The sequence below is a fragment of the Gorilla gorilla genome, chromosome 2, assembly GCF_029281585.2.
Source record: "Gorilla gorilla gorilla isolate KB3781 chromosome 2, NHGRI_mGorGor1-v2.1_pri, whole genome shotgun sequence".
NCBI lineage: Eukaryota > Metazoa > Chordata > Mammalia > Primates > Hominidae > Gorilla > Gorilla gorilla.
Genome location: NC_086017.1, coordinates 161,827,427 through 161,848,494, shown reverse-complemented (window position 1 = coordinate 161,848,494; position 21,068 = coordinate 161,827,427). Strand labels below are relative to the sequence as shown.

Here is a 21,068-nt window from a genome sequence, read left to right as displayed (position 1 = left end):
TCCCCAGGGGGCACCTGGTCCACCCACTCCTGGGTGGTGCCTTCGTCGACCTGCGCCTCGTGCCTGATTTCTAAATGCATGCACCGTTCCACATACCTAATCTCTCTCACGCCCTTGTCAGAGACACTGAACCCTTGGCTGAGCTGTTGTGATGAGGCACGATTTAGGATATAGGCGAAACACCATAAAAATTGAACTGGGGCATTGCTGTATGAAGTGCTTTTTTTTTTTTTTTAGACAAGAGTCTCGCTCTGTCGCCCAGGCTGGAGTGCAGTGGCTACAGCCTCGACCTCCTGGGCTCAAGCCTCCCACCGCAGCCTCTCGAGTAACTGGAACTACAGGCACACGCCACCACACCCAGCTAATCTGGCGTCTCACTATGTTGCCCAGGCTGCTGGGAGTGCTCATTTTTATAACATTTTTGCGTGCATTCACACCGTGACATCTCTCTCTCTCTCTCTCTGTTCCCCTCTCCCCTCCCTCTCCCCTCCCTCTCTCTTTCTCGCTCCCTCTCTCTCTCACACAGACACACACACACACGCACACACACTCATATTATTTCCAGAGAAGTGCCTTAAGGGTGCTGTACTACTAAAACAGTCCTGCAAAAAAAAAAAAAACAACTCTCTTTTGTGTTTAATTTAACATCCTGTGCTGAAGCCACTCCAGTCACTTCCTTGAAAAAAAGAAGCAGAGAAGTCTTCTAGAGTAGGCTTCTCAAGCTCTAGTATTGACATTTTGGTCTGGATAATTCTTTGTTGGGGAGGATTGGGGACTGTCCTGTGAATTACAGGATGTTTAGCAGCATCCCTGTCCTCTACCCGTGGCTGTGCTAGAAGCACACACCCTTGCGATGATCAAAAATGTCTCCAGGCCGGGCGCGGTGGCTCACGCCTGTAATCCCAGCACTTTGGGAGGCCGAGGAGGGCAGATCACGAGGTCGGGAGATCGAGACCATTCTGGCTAACATGGTGAAACCCCGTCTCTACTAAAAATACAAAAAATTAGCCGGGCGTGGCGGCGTGCGCCTGTAGTCCCAGCTACTTGGGAGGCTGAGGCAGGAGAATAGCGTGAACCCGGGAGGTGGAGCTTGCAGTGAACCAAGATCGCGCCATTGCACTCCAGCCTAGGCGACAGAGCGAGACTCCGTCTCAAAAAAAAAAAAAAAAAAAAAAAAAAAAGTCTCCAGACATTGCCATGTGTTCCTGAGGGGTAGAATTGACCTTTTGATTTAGAAGGAATAGCTGATTTTTAAATGTTTCATTCAACAGGTTTCCCTAAAATATTTCAGACATTTAGGAAAGACATGTCTGAAATGAGTATAGATAGGTAAGAAAATGTTTTCAAATTTCATATTTTTTGAACCCAACAATGTTTACCTTTTGGATAAACATGTTAGGAAGTAGAGTAAAATAATCCAGGGCATTTGTGACTTACTTATTTTAAAAAGTTTTTTTAAAATATACACTGGTAGACACTTTGAAAGAGATAAAGGTTCCCCCTTATCCCCAGCTTATTACCTAGCTCTAGAGATTACATGTCCACTTATCAATGTAACATGAAAGAATAACTATATATGCCATGTGTGCAATTGTAAGTGCTTGAGAATTTTGAATATAGGCTTTTATTGGCTAAATGCAAGAGTGACCAGGGACGCCTTTTGTGGAACAGAGTGGAAATAATAGCTTTTCCTTTTTCCTCTCTCTCTCTTCTTTTTCTTATTATTGCTATTAGCCTTCAGGCACTTTAACTATAATAAGAAGATACCAGTGAAATGCCTTCTGGAACATCTTTGTAAATATTCCCTGAAATCTCACACCAAACCTGAGTCAATGATCTTGAATTATTAGTTACCCTAACTTTGCTTTTGTAAGCAACTTTTGAATTCTTAAGTTTAAGGAGAATTGTTCTGTCACACTTACATGTTTTTAGTTATCCTTTTAATTCAATTTGTAATAAAGATAATGTATACATGTGGTTAAAAAAATCAAACTATACAAAGGTATAAAAATGAAAATCTCATGCCCTTCTTCACCCCCACTCCCACTCACCTTCAGTTTTGTTTCCATTGTTATTTAAAATGACGTTTTCATTTCTTGGTTTATCAATTTCTGACATGTGTATTGAATTCCCACCTCTCCACTTTGGTAGTTATATTATTTTCAGTTTTTCTAACATTTAGGACTTCGAGGTATTTAAACCTCTACTTCTTGATTCATCAATTTTAGTATCTATTGACTATAATGAAAAATTAACATGCTAATGCACTTCCTCCTTCCATCTCTCTTCTCTCCTCTTTTTTCCCAATTAACAACAAACTATATGAAATGATAAATTATATTAAAATGCAATATATATTTACATAAAGTTATATTACTTTTCCAAGCTTTATTATGCTTGTATTATGGTTTGTTAATTATAATTAAAGTGCTCTGGGGTTGTTTCTAAAAATTGAAAACCAACAGACAATACTAACACTTCTATGTTGACAAACCAGTAATATGATTGAATCTATGGACAAGAAAATATAATCCTATGTCCATAAAACTTGTCTCTTAAAAAGTAAAGTTTTTGCCAGATGCAGTGGCTCACACCTGTAATCCCAGCACTTTGGGAGGCCGAGGTGAGCAGATCACGAGGTCAGGAGTTCAAGACCAGCCTAGCCAACATAGTGAAGCCCTGTCTCTACTAAAAATACAAAAATTAGCCGGGCATGGTGGCGTGTGCCTGTAGTCCCAGCTACTTGGGAGGCTGAGGCAGGAGAATCGCTTGAACCCAGGACGTGGAGGTTGCAGTGAGCCGAGATCATACCACTGCACTCCAGCTTGGGCAATAGAGTGAGACTTCATCTCAAAAAATAAATAAAAAATAATAATAATAAAATAAACTTTTTGACTCTCCGTTGTTCTGTCTACAGTTTTTCTGGGTTGGCTCACCAGCCACACTTTATTGGTTCCCATATTGTCTTCTTTCTTTTGTTGCTTTTCCTTTTGCTGGAGAAACTCCTCAGGTGAATTTTTTATATAGGTCTCATGGATAGTCAAATTTCTGAGTTCTTGCCTGCTTTGAAATTTCTTCATTTTGCCCTTGTACTTGACTTGTTAATAAATAAATAAATAAAAACCTGCCAAAAAGAAGAGATTTAAAACCATTTCACATGGTGAAACCTCGTCTCTACTAAAAATACAAAAAAAAAAAAAAAAAAAAAATTAGCCGGGCATGGTGGCGGACGCCTACAGTCCCAGCTACTCTGGAGGCTGAGGCAGGAGAATGGTGTGAACCTTGGAGGAAGTGCTTGCAGTGAGCCAAGATCGCACCACTGCACTCCAGCCTGGGCAACAGAGCGGGACTCCATCTCAAAAAAAAAAAAATTTCCCTCAGAGATCTGAAGACATTGCTTCTTTGCCTCCTAGTAGCCAATACTGCCTCACCAGTCTTATCCTCAGACCATTCTGATATATAATTACTTCCTCCCCTTTTCTTCTTTTCTTCAGAACTCCTCCTAGATGCTGTTGGACCTCTTAGGTAGATTCTCCATCTTTAATAACATTTCCTTTGTATTTTCAGTATCTTCAGGATTTTTGATGTTTGTTTACATGCTACTATACAGCCCTTGTACAGAATTTTATTATTGGTGGATTCATATTTGAAATTTCGAAGAACCAGTGCTTGTTCTCTGATTGTTGCTGTTCAAAATAATTTGGTTTGTTTTTGTGGGTTTTTTTTGTTTTTATCTCTTTTGAGGGCTTTGTTCTAATATATTAAAGTTCTCCTTTGTTCTTCGTATTATTTTTCCTTTCAAAGTCAATTGTTCTGTTTATTTCTCTTGCTTTTTCTCTTCAATGCTATTGATTTTTCTTAAGTGGTAATCCTTCGTTGCCCATTTTTATTTATAAATGAATGGCTGGTAAATAGCTAGAAAGGAATCCTTCCCTAGCTTTAGTAGTTCTGTTTTCTGACAGAGCTTGCATGGGAGAGTCTGCTATGATCCCTGTGCAGATGGGTGGGGCATGTTAGAGTCATTTCCTGTGGAGTGTCCAGGCAGGGAGGAGTGAAGCTGGGTAATCCTACTATTACTAGAGTTAGGGCAAGGACACTTCAGTGTATGGTCATGGTTTATTTGTTTGTTTGTTTGTTTGTTTTTGAGATAGAGCCTTGCTCTGTTTCCCAAGCTGGAGTGCAGTGGCACAATCACGGCTCACTGCAGCCTCCACTTCCTGGGCTCAAGCCATCCTCCTGCTTCAGCCTCCCAAGTAGCTGGGGCTACAGGCACGGAACACAACATCTGGCTAATTTTTTTATGTTTTGTAGAGATAGGGTCTCACAATGCTGCCTAGGCTGGTCTTGAACTCCTGGGCTCAAGGTATCCTCCCAGCTTATCCCCCCAAAAAAAGATTTGATGCAAACACACTGAGTTAACTTTACTGAAAAGATAAAAATGGAAGAAAATATTTCAAAGAAAACAAAATATTTTCTATGTGCATTAATTGATTATTAAATGTTCAATGTTTAGAAGACCTGCTAACAACTATATACGTATACTCAAAACATTTTTGTCAAAATTTCAGAAATATTCATCACAATTTGTCTCCAGGAATTCCAATATCAGTACAAACAGAAGAAAGTTGGCTCCAAGATTTGTCTGATAAAGTGCAATCGAGTGAGTAGTTTGATTTCTTAGCTTTTCCTGGGAGGAGGGATTGCATGTTGGAAATATCACAGGTGTAGAAGGCCAGTACAGCTAGATCTGAATCCCAGCCCCAACACATACTAACCTTGTGATGTTGGGCAAGTTGCTTACCCTCTTTGAGTCTTACTTTCTTCATCTCTTGGAAATAGTCATATTGTCACAGGATTCTTATGAAGATCAAAATAAGATTAAATATTTTCAGTATTCAATAAATGGTAGCAATTATGTTCACATCAAGAAATAATCTGCCATTATATTTTTGATACATATCTTTATTTTTTTATTATACAAGTAACATATGCACACTTTTTAAATGTCAAACCACTAAGAAGTGGATAATGTAATAATTAAAACTTTAACTTTTCCAGTATATTTCCCTTCAGCTTTTATATTCACATTTTATTTTATGTCATTTATTCATCGACTGCTTACTGAGCACCTACCATTTGCCAAGCACCTACCATTTGCCAAACACCTATCATAGGTCTAGCCTATAATAGGGTATCAGCAGTGAAAAAAACAAGCAAATCCCTTGTCTCAGTGATATTAAAGTGTGGGAAGTGGAGGTGATGGTGAGAGCAATAATATAGAGAATAAATCAGTTAATATATAAAACATTAGATGATGTAAGTGCTAAGAAGAAAAGTAAAGCAGGGAAGGGGTTGGAAAGTGTCGGGGGTTGGAGATAGGGTGCAAGTTTACACAGGGTGCCCAGAGAAATCTTTCCTGAGAATCTGAGGTATTTGAGAAAAGACCTACAGGAGGTGAGAGAATGAGCCAGGACAATCTCACAGGAAAGGTGTTCCAGGCAAGGGAACAGCAAGTGCCTCCTTCTGGAACAAGAGGCCAGTGTGGCTGCAGTGGAGTGAGCAGGGAGGAGAATCTTAGGGGATGAGATCACAGAGATCTGAGGACCAGATCTTTCTCACTGGGAGTGAGGTGGGAAGTTGCTGGAGAATTTGTGCAGAGAAGTGATATAATCCAACTGGTATTTTTAATGACTGCTGGCTGCTGAGAAAATATGAGGGCAAGAGCCCAGAGATTGAGCCCTGCAGCACTCCATTGTTAAGTTGGGGACATGAGGAAGAAACTAAGGAAAAGCATCCAGTGATGTAGAAGAAAAACCAGGAAGTGTCCTAGATACCAATAAAGTTTCAAGGAGGCAGGAATGATCAACAGGCTCAAATGATACTCAGAGGTTAGGAAGATGAGGACAGAGAACTGACTACTAGATCTAGCATGTGGAAGTCATTGGTGATGTGGATAGGACCAGCTTCAGTGTAACTCTGGGGATAAAAGCCATATTGGAGTGGGCTGAAAGGAGAGTGAAATAAGTGTAGAATAGAAATGGAATCATACTCCAGTCCCATTTCATTGCTAAGCTTTTAATGGTACAGTGGTGTAACTAAAACATCAACATAGTCTTATTTTTTAAAAGTCAAAAGATACAAATCAAACAATAGTTTCTTTTGACTATTACCCTCAATTTCAGATGTCATCACTATTATCATGTTGGTGTGTATCTTTCCAAATCTTTTCCTAAGCTTTTATATCCATATAAAACTGTAGTAGTGTGGCCCCTTTTGTTTGCTGTTGTTATTTACATGAATGGTATCACACCGAATCTGTTGTTCCACTTGCTTTTTCACTTAATAGGCCTTGAAAATTTTTACCAGTAAATACAGGTAAAAATTCTTTGTAATTGTTGCATAATAGCACAGAGTACAGATGTACAATTATTTATTTAAAGATTCCCCAACTGATGCATAAAATTGTTCCTAGATATTTATTTCCACAGTGTTACAGTAAGCCGCCTCCTCTTTGTGTACACACCGAGTATTGCTGTAAGACAAATGCCAAGAAAGTGATATTGTTGAGTGAAAAGTTACACATTTTAATCATCACCTTCCTAAAGAGCTGACCCAAAGTATGCTTCCATCAAAAGGGTTGTTGAGACCACCCTTTTCCTACTCTTTCCTATATTTGATATTGTCATTCTTTTAAATTTTTGACAGTCTGGTAGGTGGAAATGATTATTATTTTATTTCTTAATTATTATGATTATTGCCAAGGTTGAGCATCTTGATACCAATAATATGTTTTTTTGGTCACTCGATTATCTTCTTTGAATTAAGCACACAGTGTTCATATCTTTTTCCCATTTTTCCATTGAGTTGTCTTTTCTTTCTTGATGTTTATTTTTTGGCAGCGTTTTACATATCTGTAATACTTCTTTGAATGTTGTATATGTTGCAGATTGCTCCTCCCAGTTTGTCTTTTACATTTGCTTGTGGTCATTTTTGTTAAATATAATTTTAAATTTGATGTAAGTAAATCTTTTCCTTGTGATTCTCACATTTTGTGGTTTAAAAAGTATTTCCCTAATTCAATAATATATGTATATTTTCCTACATTTTCTTCTAAAACTTCTAGAATTTTACTATTTATCTTTAGCACCTAAATCAATATGGACTTTATTTTTGTGAATGGCTTAAGAAAATAACCATCCTTTTTCCCCCAAATTTTGTCTCTATACTACTCCTTAACCAGTCCAACCTTTCCACTCTGCTTTGAAATGGTGTCTTTATCCTATACTAAATTATCAAATATATATTGTGTATATATTTCATGTGTATACATACACACGTGAATATTCTGTTCCACTGAACTATTGGTATTTTCCTATACCAATATCACACTATCTTAATTTCTATGGTTTTACATATTTAATATATGATAAATGAATTTCTCCCCTCCTTATTCTTTTTCAAAATATTATTCCCAGTTATTCTTGGGCACTTGTTCTTCCAAAAGTATTTTAGAATCAAAATTCCATTGAAAACTCCCACCAAAACTACATTGACTATGCAGATTAATTTGTGAATAATTGATACCTTTTTAATATTAAGTCTTGTTTTTCAGGAACCTAGTGTACCTCTCCATTTTGTTTCTGATCTTCATATATATATATATATATAGTATATACTATATATATGAGCCTCATAAAGCTCTTATTAGTCTATGCTAGGTGTTTTATAGTCTTTCATTGATGTAGCCAACCATTGGGGTCTTTTTTTCTTTCTCTTTTTGAGACGGAGTCTCACTCTGTCGCCAGGCTGGAGTGCAGTGGCGCGATCTCGGCCCACTGTAACCTCCGCCTCCCGGGTTCAAGCGATTCTCTTGCCTCAGCTTCCCGAGTAGCTGGGATTACAGGCATGAGCCACCATGCCCAGCTAATTTTTGTATTTTTTTTTTTTTTTTAGTACAGATGGGGTTTCACCACGTTGGCCAGGATGGTCTCAGTCTCCTGACCTCTCCTGACCTCATGATCTGCCCGCCTCAGCCTCCCAAAGTGCTGGGATTACAGGCGTGAGCCACTACAGCCGGCGAGAATCTTTTTTTCTATTGTATTTTCTAATTGGTTATTGTCAATCAATAGGAAAACTATTGATTTCTATGTATCAATCTTGTATCTGACCCCCTTGCCGTACTTCCTTATTCATCATAGTAGTTTGTCAGTTGAGAGTCTAGTGGACAATTACATTTCGTGTGAATAGTGGCAGTTTTATCTATTCTCTATTGTTTTTACTTAGCAGTTATTATGGTCTAAATATTTGTGTTCCCCCAAAGTTCACATATTGAAATCTGATCACTAATGTGATAGTATTAAGAAATGGAGCCTTTTGGAGATAATTAGGTCATGAGGATGCAGCTGTCATGAATGGGATTAGTGCCCTTGTAAAAGAGGGCCCAGAAAGCTAGTTCATTCCTTCTACCATGTGAGGACACAGCTAGAAGGCACCATCTATGAACCAGGAAATGGGCCCTTACCAGACACCAAATCTACCAGCACCTTGATCTTGGACTTCTCAGCTTCCAGAACTGTGCACATAGATTTCTGTTGTTTATATAAGGTACTCAGTTTATGATAATTTGTTATAGCAACCCAAACAACCTAAGACAGAAAATTGGTACCAAGATGTGGGGATGATAAACCAAAAAGTATCTGAGACAGGTTTCAATCAATTTAGCAAATTATTTTGCCATGGTTAAGCACATGCCCAGAAGAGAAGTAAGACAGAGTCACTGAAATGGTCTTTGCCTTCCTCCAAAGATGATTTTGAGGGCTTCAGTATTTAAAGGGGAAAAGCAGGTCGGAAGGAAAGGAGGAACGAAGTGGTAATCCACGTGTTGCAGGAGAAAACGAGCAGGTAGGGGAATAGTCAATTCTGTATTCATCTGGCACTCAGTAAATCAGCACTTTAAATAAGATAAAACAAACATAGAGTACCTACCCATGGAGATATTTAACCTTTTATCTGTAGCTGTCTGCTTAGGAACAAAAGGAAAAGTGGTTTCTTGCATGACTCAGATTTTAGCTTAATTTTTTCCTTGTGGCATAGTGAATTGTGTTCGTGAGTTTTTATTTTTCATTCACATTTCTTCTCCCTTTTCTTTTAAAGATGCTTCATCTTTCTGAAACACACCAAATAATAATAATAAATAAAATTTTAAAAATAAAATTTTTCAGAGAAAGCATTTTAGAAAATAATGAGTCTGGTCTCAGGTTGTTTCTGATCTTTCATGGCTAAAATGGTTTTAGCAGTTTGTGAAGTCTCATGTCCTATGAAGAAAAAATAGGAGGAGGAAGGGAGAAAAACAACAACAAACAAAAGAACAATCCTGGAAAACTGCTATAGGCCACATTACTCTGAAGTCCATACATCACTAGGCAGGTATGAAGTGGCTTATGTATGTAAATAGGTTGTTGTTATTTTCTTCTGAAGTTTAAGTTTTCTAGCTTCAGTTTGCAGGGCTTTACAAAAGCACAGCTTAGTTTTCAGTGACTCCAAATTGGGGAAAATGGGGGAAGAAAGAAGGAAAAAAAAATTGAAAACATTATTTTGAAGATTTGTAACCAAGAAAAATTAGAATTCAGTCCAAACTGTAGAAAATAATAAAAATTGAAAAACATTAGTCAAGACAAGAATCTAACAACAAGTATACTATAGGTTTTGAAACATAATTTTTCTCTCTCCAGTTTCCCATTTTTACTAAAGACAAATTGTGGTAGGACTGGTTTGCTTTATTATACTTGGCCTAATTATTTGTATATAGTGCAGTAAAAAAAAAGTAATTATTTTTACATAGGCTTTTAAATTGGCTTTGATGGAATTTTGTTCTGTAGAAAGAATCTCAGATAAGACTTTTTCAAAGTTGAGCCCAGCCATGGATTTGTACCATCAAATACCTATGAGTTGGGTGATCCTCTCTCCTCTTGAAGTTCCAAGATAAAAGTTGGGGCTCCTAGGCCTGTCAGAAAGTGACACTCTTTACTTACCACAGGTCAGGAACTCTGTACAGGGACTGTATGGACAAGTATGAGGCCAGTTTTCCCAAAGGGCTTTTATTGGATCCATAAGTCAGATTTGATTCCTTAAGGAAAGCACACCATTCCAGTCAAAGCCTTGATAAAATAACCAGTTTCTCCAATTGTGTTCTGTCATGAATGAAAACAGATTATTATTGCACTTATAGAAATAACTGTATTGCTATAAGTTAAGAATACTCACAAATAGTTTCCAAATTCTGGCGAAATCAGGTAGAGAGAAAACAAATACACTCCAAATTTTGTTCTTAGGAGTACAATTTACTCAATTGTTAAAAGCTGTAAATAGCTTAAAAGTTTTCTTGAGTCTGAAAAACAAAACAAAGGATCAGCAACGTTTTAAGCAAAAAGTTAAAAAGATTGCTTCAGACTTCTATTAGTTTAGTCTATGCAGTTAATTCCTGTTCTGCTTGATATTCTTGAATATTTCAGCTCTCCATGAGTCCTGAAAGCTTTTCCTCTATTCTGATGTCACAGTCTCTGAAGTTATCAGAAACCTGCATTTGAGAACACCTGTTAAGAGTTTTATAACTGATTATAAATCCACCTTCTAAAGAGCACCAAAACAAGATAACAATTGTCTGGGGATGACAAAAAGTTTTAGGGCAGCCATAGTCAAAGACACAATTGACAAGAAAATTTGTTACCTCTGTGGTACACAATAATTTAACATAATTATAATTATTACTGATAATGTACATTAACTCATATCAAAATTATAGGAGTTTCCCATAATTTTAGAACACATACTAATAACATATTTATACAAATACAGGCCAAAGAAAACCAAACATCATTTTATATTTGACAGTGCTTCCTGTATAATTTTTATACCAAATAAGCCAAATATGTCATTTTTGGACTTTAAGGAACCTAATATCTTAAAGGATTAATTAGGTCAGGAAAAGACATAATTTATAATTTGATTTGGAAAGTTTGACAATTATCAAAGGTTTAAAACACTTGATATCATGAAATAGGATCACAGGTTATTGTAAAATAAGTCATTTCATTTAACCAAAGTGATAACTCAAGGATTTCAAAAAAAGAGCAAAAACCTTAATTCTTTGAGAGAGGAGACTTAATTTCCCAAATTATAAGCCCTAATAAATACAGCATGAAGCCAATTAAGTTTGTTTTTCAAAATTTTATAAACAATCTGTAAAATTTTAATCTTGATATAAGAGAAGATATAACTTCCATAAGCCTTTTATAACCTTTATCACCTTTATTAAGGAGTTAGTTAATGCTTCATGAAAACCTTGTTAAACTGACACAAGCGCCTATATGCTAGTTTTATATCAGTGTGCTTTTGACATTGATGATTAAAGAGAAACTGAACTTTTTTTATCCCTCAAAATTGGCTCTTACAATCTCACAGGCCCATCTGTTCCATGATAGTCCCTGGGCCTTGAGGAGTGGAATAGTTTTAATTTCTGGCCCTGTGTCTCTGGAATGCAGTTTATTTTGATTGACATCTTCTACCAGGCCTGAAGATGGGGCCTTAATTGCTGTGAGTGTTTAAAATTCAGCCGGACTTGGTGTCCTTTTTAGACCCAGTAGTCAAAGCCCTGTAACTCAATCTCACAAGTACTTTAAAAGTGCATACAGAAGGATACACAGATGTAATAACCTTAATTCAAAAAAAAATTAATTTCAGCTTTTTTTCCTAAGCAAACCAAAACTTAATAATAATATGACAACTTGATTATATAAGTTTTTTTAAAGAAATCCTCTTATTGTGACTTACACAGACCATTCATTACATGATTGGACTTTCTGGTTTGTCCTGAACATCCCTTTCTCTTAAACAACCAGTCATTCTACTCTAGGACTAAATTTACCATACAAGATTCTTTCTTTCTCATTGAAATTATTCCTCTTTAAGCTTTCTTACAAAAAACAAACAAACCTCTTTATTTTTGTAACTTTCTTTACGTCTCTCTTATTTCCTGGTTCCTTTTACCTTGTTTAATACACAATCTTTGAATTAGACAAAAATTATTCACCTTTTTTAAAAGGACACCCTTTTTTTTAAAGAATGTTTTCCTACAAATATATTTTTAATGCAAAATACCCAAATAATGAAATATCTATAATTTAACTTTAGATTCTAAATTATAATGAGTTCATCTACAAGTATGTATCCCATTACATTTACCTAATTATTTTAATTGTTTACCTGGATTATTTATGAAAACTGTGATAGTCATCATTTAAAGTTATGGAACTGCCATTGCAAAATTATAACTGAGACAGTGAAAAAGATTTGACCCAACTGATTCCATCTTGCTTTTAACCTCCAAGCTGTCCTTGTTCATTCCTGGGCATATGCTGAACTAGCTTTGGGAGGAAATTAGTTTAGAGTTTAGCTTTGAAACAAAGATGATAATGGTCCTTTCCCAAAACAAACCTCACTGCCTGTGGACCAGACTGCCTAAAGCCACAAGATTAGAAGTTATGGTAATCTTACTAAATTTAAGATGTAGCTATTTTTTTATTAAATCAATATCAATGTCTTACTTATTAAAGATTATACAAGCAAAGATCATTTTGTCTTGGGCTGGGTTTATAGTTTTGTAACCCCTATGCCAAATTTTGACATCTTATCATATTTGGTGGGGATAAGTATGAAATTGCTTGATTAATAAATGCAGACAAAAATGTATGCTGACAATTCTTAAGACATTTCTGATAATATTACTTTACCAATAACTGAAAAGCTAGTTTATTTATTAAAGATTTTACTGAAGTTACATAAACTTGAAAAAGCATTTGACTGGTCTTTTCTTTTTTCCTGATAAAGTATTTGATTAAAGTGTTTTTATTTTTCTTTAAGCCAATTAATTAGAGTTGTTTTATATCTTTTCAGTAATGAAACAGTGTGTACAAAACATGTAAATACATAGATATATTAGGCATGCCAATAGAAGTACATCTTATAGATTAATGAAAACCTTTTCTTTTCCCTGTCTTAGACATTCAGATTCTTGATAACCTGTTTCACAACGCTAGGCAGTTTTCAGCTAAATAGACTTAAATTTGCATATTAAAGGAAACAACTCAGGTGAAAATCAAATAGCAAAATGTATATCATAACATATGGAGAGAAAAAGTCTGGTGTGCTAGAGGGAGATTAAAGATGGATGCCAAATCAAACATAAAATTATAAAAATCTTTCATAGTTTTGTATAAGGAGACCAGTTTTATTTAGACAGGGACTACCTATCTTTTAACTGGATCGCTGAGCTCTAGGCAAAGCCCATGCCGAATCCTGGGTTTCCAAAGAGGGAGAATTATTATGAGGCTAGACCACATCATGTTTTTACAGTGCATGTAAAAAAAAATTTTTTTTTTAAACAAAGACATTTATAAGTGCCTAAACTACACCTGTCTTAAAAAACCCAAGAGTAACCTCTGTTGCAGTAACTATATCAGTTAATAAATCAGGTAACACAATACCGAAGAAAGCGGTTTAAAAGCTGAGCTGAACTTGTCTGTTTACACTCTTGGAGTTCCCATAAGGAAAAACAGCGTTCTCCCCCAAAGGGACTCTGGTACCTTCTCTGTTTTCTTTAAGGAACCCCAGGCTATTATAAACTATTTTAGGCTCCTCATGCAGCAGAGGGTACAAGAGAAAGGAGAGACAGCAGAAGTAAATGAAGAAAACAGAATTCAGTCAACTGAGAAGAAAAAAACTTTTGCTCAAAAAAAAGGGACAAGATTCTAGGAGGAAAAAAGATAACATGAAGGCCTTTTAAATATAAACACACACATGCACACATACACACACACACATCTTGGATGTTAGCTTTTAATTAAGCTAATTTTAACCATTGAGCTTCTTTTAAAAAAATCTTTTAAAATCTCATTAGCATATTTCAGCTAGAAAAAATTGCTGCTATTTCAGAAGTACCAAGTATCAAACCAGAAAGGGCTTGATTTAGGAACAAAACCCAGGCTGTTGTGGTGGAAAAAAGAAGGCAAAACCTTAGCTATGGAACTGCAGCATGAGGCAACAACCACTGTTTCAGTTTGGCCTGGCTAGCAAAAAGGTGGCCTTGTTATGTAAAGATACAAAATATATGTTATATAAAATAGTTACCTGCCTTCTATTGTCATGGAAGCAGGAAAAAAATGATTTCCTTGAGTTGGAAGCAAGTAAAACTTCAAAAAAAGAGAAGTTGTACAGCAAAATAAAGTTTAGATCGTGACCAAATTTGAGGAGATCAGGGATTCTCTGGAGGGGGTGCTTCCAAGCCTCAGAAAATTGTCCTATTGGTTTGAGCCATACAGATAGCTCAAGCTAGTACCAAGCACCGATAGAAGATTTGTCAAATATCAGGGGTACCTCCACTCAGAATTCCTCTGTGGTTACTAAAATGTGAACCCCGAAAATCTGAGACAGGCCTCAGTTAATTTAGAAAGTTTATTTTACCAAGGTTGAGGATGCGCACCTGTGACACAGCCTCAGGAGGTCCTGGTGACATGTGCCCAAGGTGGTCAGAGCACAGTTTGGTTTTATACATTTTAGGAAGACATGAGACATCAATCAACATATGTAAGATGAATATTGGTTTCGTCTGGAAAGGCGGGACAACTCAAAGCCGGGAGGGGGCTCCCAGGTCGTAGGTAGAGAAGAGACAAATGATTGCATTCTTTTGAGTTTCTGATTAGCCTCTCCAAAGGAGGCAATCAGATATGCATTAATCTCAGTGAGCAGAGGCATGACATTGAATAGAATGGGAGGCAGGTTTGCCCTAAGCAGTTCCCAGGTTGACTTTTCCTTTTAACTTAGTGATTTTGGGGCCCCAATATATTTTCCTTTCCCATAAGCTACCCAGTTTAAGGCATTTTGTTATAGCAGCCCAAATGAACTAAGACAGCAATGTATCATGGACATCTCTCCATGTCAGGAATGATTGACCTAATTCTTTGAAGTTACTGCATAATATTTCCTCATATACAGTTATTGTGACTTATAGACATATCGGGGTTGTTCTTGTCTTGTTTTGCTTTTTTGCTTTTTTTGAGCTCTTCCCTATAACAAATAATGTATTAATAAAAACCTTTGTGCATTAATTTTTTTACATACCTGTGCTGGCATTTCTATAGATAAAGATGCCTAAAACATCTTTAAAATTTTTTCAGATGATCCACATTGCCCCCCCACCTCCCCAAAATAGATCAACTTCTTTTTTAAAAAAATTTATTTATTTGTTTATTTACTTTTTGAGACAAGGTCTTGCTCTGTCACCCAGGCTTCAGTGCAGTGGCGTGATCTCAGCTCACTACACCCTCAACCGCCTGCTCAAGCAACCCTCCCACCTTAGCCCCCACTAACTGGGACCACAGGCATGCACCACCACAACCAGCTAATTTTTTTTAAACTTTTTCATAGAGACCAGGTCTCAGTATTTTGCTCAGGCTGTTCTCAAACTCATGGACTCAAATAATCTCCCCACCTTGGCCTCCCAGAGTTCTGGGATCACAGGCATGAGCTACCACGCCCAGCCCAGATCAACTTCTGAAGCCTATCTGTCTCCAACAGCAGCCCTTGCTCTCCTGGCTTTGCTAAGAAAATGAGTCCCTTGCATTTTAATAGCCTCTTTCCTTTGCCTCTGTCCCATTATAGGTTGCTCTGATTGGTTTTTCATCATTCCAATCCTATGTGCTTTAAAGCTTCTAGACATTTACTCAAAGTTGCTGATTTGTGGATGGCTTCTTTCCCATTTCCAGTGCTGCTCTGGAATCTAAATAGAATAATCCTGGTGGTTTACTTCACTGTCTTGAAATAGAACCCTCAGCACCCTCCTACCTGAAAAATCTCATGAAGAATAACAGACATAAAGTAGATTGATGGTACTTAAAAGAAGCAGAAAATAAAAGGGTATGCAAAGCATGATTATAACCAAGGAAAATATTGATCTGTGTAGCACAATAGTCCCCTCTTATCTACAGTTTCATCTTCTGTGGTTTCAGCTGCCTGCAGTCTGAAAATGTTAGTGGGAAATTTCTGAAATAATCAACACGTAAGTCGTAAATTGCATGATATTCTGATTGAGTGACGAAATCTCACACTATCCCACTCTGTCCTGCCTGGGACATGAATTATGTCTTTGTCGTTGGAGTCACTTAGCAGCCTTCTGATTATCAGATCGACTGTAGTGGTATTGCAGTGCTTATGTTCAAATAACCCTTAATTTCTTTTATTTATTTTGAGACACACATTTGCTTGGTAGCCCACGTTGGAGTACAATGACACAATCTTGGCCCACTGCAGCCTCTGCCTCCCAGGTTCTACAGGTGCCCGTCATCACACCTGGCTAATTTTTGTATTTTTAGTAGAGACAGGGTTTTGCCATGTTGGCTGGGCTGGTCTGGAACTCCTGACCTCAAGTGATCCACCCGCCTTGGCCTCCCAAAGTTCTGGGAATACAGGTGTGAGCCACTGCACCTAGCCCTCAGTTTCTTAATAATGGCCCCAGAGCTCAAGAGAAGTGATGTTGGCAATTTGGATATGCCAAAGAGCATCCATAAAGTGTATCCTTTAAGTGAAAAGGTAAAAGTTATTGACTTCATTTAAAAAAGAAAAAAATAGTATGCTGAGGTTGCTAAGATACATGGTAAGAATGAATCTTCTATCTGTAAAATTGTGAAGGAAAAAGAAATTTGTGCATAGTAGGGTTTGGTATACCTGCAGTTTCGGGCATCCACTCAGGATTTTGGAATATATCCCCTGCAGATCAAGGGGGACTACTGTATTCTAGGACTAGAAAGGAAGGGGAAACATTTTAAAATGTGATATATAGAATGCTAACTTTCCTTTGTTTATTCCTTATTGTTGGCAAAATGTTATTTGGGAAAAGAGACAAAAGATTAAAAGATAAAAGAAACATAGTAAGGGTACCTACTTTTCCAAGAGATGTATTTTCTTTTATATTCAGCTTCTTTTCTACTTTGTCACATTGATGACACATGTACCCTGTTTTCACAGGGAAGAAAGCCTCTAAAGAGAAAGCTGAACCTGAATGTCTGGCATCTAAGTTAAGAGGTAAATACATGTTTGGCATCATCTCCTTTTGCTGGCAAAGGTAAACTACCAGAAGGGAATCACCTTAACTCGCACAGAGCCCATCTGCTTTGAAAAAGGACTCACCTAAGAACAGGTGTGAGAAGGTGGCGGAAACGTCGGGGATCAGGGCATCTGAACAGTGTGTGCGTGCTGGGCAAGGAGGATGATGGTGGGTGTGAATCTCCAAATTACAGAAGTGGAATGCACTGCACAAAGGCTTTAAACATTTCTTATAAATCTATTCTTTCTCTCCAGAAAAATGGGTAATTAATCCAGAAGAGTCAAAACTAAATATTTTATATGAGCTGGAGGTAAGAAATGTTTATCATACTAACTAGTACACTGTTCTCATAGTAAAAATGGCTTATCAAATCTTCAATTCTTTCCCCTCGCCACCCCTTTCTCTTTTTAAATTTAGTTTAAGGAAGACTTCATAACACTGTTTGAGCCTTCTCTAAGAACATTACCCAGCATCGGACCACCATCCATTCTGGCATACAAAGAAGAGAGCTCCAATTTAGGCATTAACTTCAAGGTGACTTTAATTCACGTTTTTTATTATTACTCTTAAAAAATGACATAAAAAACACATAATGATTTGCACAATAGACAGTGAAAATACTCTAAAAGGAAAAAAAAAAAAAAGCCGAAGAGCTCAATTACTTAGAATAGCACTTAAAGTGTCTGTGTTAGTTGCCTAGGGCTGCTATAACAAGTACCACAAACTGGGTGGCTTAAAACAACAGAAACTTACTGTCTTGTAGTTATGGAGGCTAGAAGTTCGAAATCAGTGTTTTGGCAGGGCCAACATATAGCTTGCGGTGGTGGCAGCAGTTTTGGCATTCCTTGGCTTGCAGCTGCATCACTCCAATCTCTGCCTCAGTTGTCACAGCATTCTCTCTGTGTGTCTGGGTCCAAATGTCCCCCTTTTCTAAGGACACCAAGCCCAATTGGATTTGGGCCCACTCTCATGACCTCATCTTAACTCGATTACATTTGCACAGACTGTATTTCTCAATAAGGTCACATTCACAGGTACCAGGAGTTAGGACTTCAATATATCTTTTTGGGAGACGCAATTCAACCTGTAAGAGTGGCTGCAAAGCCTGGAAACAGGCCAGACACGGTGGCTCACACCTGTAATCCCAGCACTTTGGGAGGCTGAGACAGATCACTTGAGAGCAGCCTGGGTGACAGAGAGAGACCCTGTCTTTTTTAAAAAAATTATTATTATTATTTTGAGACAAGGTCTTGCTGTGTCACCCAGGCTACAGTGTAAGTGGCACGATTATGATTCACTGCAGTCTCAACTGCCTGGGCTCAAGCAATCCTCTCACCTCCGTCTCCCAAGTAGCTGGGACCACAGGTGTGCACCACTATGCCTAGATAATTTTTTAAATATTTTGCCGAGATGGGTCTCACTATGTTTCTTTCCCAGGCTTATTATTTAAAAAAAAAAAAAAAGAAAAAAGAAAAAGAACAAAGCCTGGAAACATGGGTGAATATTTGCCATATTTGGTCATGTGAAGTGACCGATTAATGCCTGTACTTGAAGGGCAAGAGAAAGTTTACCTCAAGTATTCCAATAAGATGGTGCACCACCACACTGCCGCTGGAGTGGTGAGGGACTGACTGGTGGAATGCTTGTTTCCAAACCTGGGCTGGATGCCATGGCCATGTGGAGAGAACTGCTTACTCCCCAGATCTGAGAACCCTTGATGACTTCTTCTTGGGCATAGTAAAGGTGGAGGTTTATTCATTAACAATAAGGGGCACGAATCATGCAAGGCAACATGTCATGGATGCACATGTAGAGATGAATGGAAATGCTGTATGGATGCACTGAGGTGGTGTTCATTGCTATTTTGTACAGCACTTTGAGCTATGCAATCTAGTGAGGGGAAACATTAAGTATATCATGTAATGTAATATCTATAAACATTTACTCTTTATATTTACCCAGGTTTCTAAACTTTATGGTCACTCAACAGACTCTTCGGGCTGAAATTCTTTTTTCTTTTTATTTATTTATTGAAAAGATGTGGTCTCACTATATTGCCCAGGGTGGGCTGAACTCCTGGGCTCAAGCAATTTCCCTACCCTGGCCTCCCAAAGTTCTGGGATTACAGGCATGAGCCATCAGTCCCAGCCCTGAAATTCTTTATTTAAATGTAGCACCTTCCTTTTTCTGCACCACAAAGGCTTGTATCTAGAGACGTCTCTGAGGTTATACTCTCCTCCCGCAACACCCAGAGATGGATCTTACCATGGGGAAGGCCTTGCGGCTTCTCCCCCAAGATGTCCCTGAATTGGCACTTGGACGAGGCTGGCTCCTCCTGCTCCTCAGCAGGTCTTTCAGGTCTAATGTTGATGCCAATCTAGTTCAGGGGTAGCAGTGGCTGGCTTGCCCAGCTCTTCTCTCTAGCCACACCTTCTTCAGGTGAAGATCCAAACTCCCCTCATGGTCTTTGTGTTTTTGTTTTTGTTTTGTTTTGAGATGGAGTCTCACTCTGTCACCCAAGCTGGAGTGCTGGAGTGCAGTGGCATGATCTTAGCTCACTGCAACCTCTGCCTCCCGGGTTCAAGCAATCCTCTTACCTTAGCCTCCCTAGTAGCTGGGACTACAGGCACACACCACCGTGCCTGGCTAATTTTTGAATTCTTAGCAGAGACAGAGTTTACCAGGCTGGTCTCAAATTCCTGACCTCAGGTGATCGGCCTGCCTCGGCCTCCCAAAGTGCGGGATTACAGGTGTGAGCCACCATGCCCGGCCTCCCTCATTGTCTTTTGAAGTATCTCCATCTTGCTTCACCCCTAGCTGAGGGTGAAAGGACAACGGGCTGTGAAGTTCACAACCAAGTCCCTTGTATGGAGCAGGTTGTGAATGGCTTGGTATGGCCCAGCTCTCTTTCTGTCCTACTCCATCATTTGATAGCTATCCTAGATTTTCCTCCATCATCTCTCTAGTGCAAGACTTCACTCTCCAAGCATTCTGCTTTTAGCAATGTGCAGTACTTGCTATTGGGTAGTTTCAGTGGCCTAAATATGTTGGACATTACTCTGGGGTAGTGAATCCCTGGCTGCACTGGCCACCTTAGTCACTTTTTAGCCCTATGTCGGGCATTTTTGCCAGTCTCAGAGAATGGTTTCCATGGCATATACAGATGCCCTGGTGTTGTTAATGATCTGCAAGTCATGATCTGGGTCTCTTCCTGGAGGCCTGTACTGAGGCTTGGCTGCTCACCTGCTCAGGAGCCTGTGCAATCACAGACATGACCTCAGGTCATTGACATGGCCACTCCACATTGAGTCAGCTGAGCCCCAGCTCCCAATCTCTCCCTTGTTTTGTGTCCCCTCCTCCTCCCTGTCCTGAATTACCTTCACAATACAGACAAAATTCAGAGCTCCAACCTAGGCTCCCCGGAGAAAGGATTCTCGTTTATTTTAGAAAGTTGGTCATTGTACATGTTGGCCTACACAGTAATGTCAAGGCTTTTTCTTACTTGGCATTTCTTGAAAGAGTTAATGATGTTCAAATACTTAGATCATTTGTATAAAATCCAGTGTGTGTTATCCTTATCTCTTGCAACTAGGTACACACTACACATTCCCCTCCCCAACAAGGGACTCTGGTATCCACAGTGAATTCATTTCTGCAACTTTCTTCTTATACCAGGAAGGCATCCTGAAGACCACACACTTCCTGATAGGCTCAACTCTGCTCTGGGGAATTGCACCAGACAGAGACCTGCAAAACGCCACCTCAGGCTCCTCAAGCCTCACCAGCCCTTAAATGGAAGTGATATCACTTACTGGTACATCTCATCACCACTGCTGTTCCATTCACTGACCATGCCCAGGGTTGTGCTCCTGCTGCTCTCAGAGCCTCCGGGCCTCTTTGTGGGGACTTGTTT

General features: G+C 38.4%; 1 protein-coding gene across 1 annotated transcript in view; it reads left to right on the top strand.

The window, feature by feature from the left end:
• ERICH6 (glutamate rich 6) overlaps nt 1-21,068 on the top strand; it is a 44,128-nt gene that overhangs the window by 539 nt on the left and 22,521 nt on the right. Inside the window, exons 2-6 of the mRNA XM_055382973.2 lie at nt 1,272-1,329; nt 4,569-4,660; nt 17,077-17,133; nt 17,410-17,465; nt 17,573-17,689. Of these exons, the coding sequence (XP_055238948.1) occupies nt 1,272-1,329; nt 4,569-4,660; nt 17,077-17,133; nt 17,410-17,465; nt 17,573-17,689 (380 nt within the window). The remainder of the gene's footprint in view (nt 1-1,271; nt 1,330-4,568; nt 4,661-17,076; nt 17,134-17,409; nt 17,466-17,572; nt 17,690-21,068) is intronic.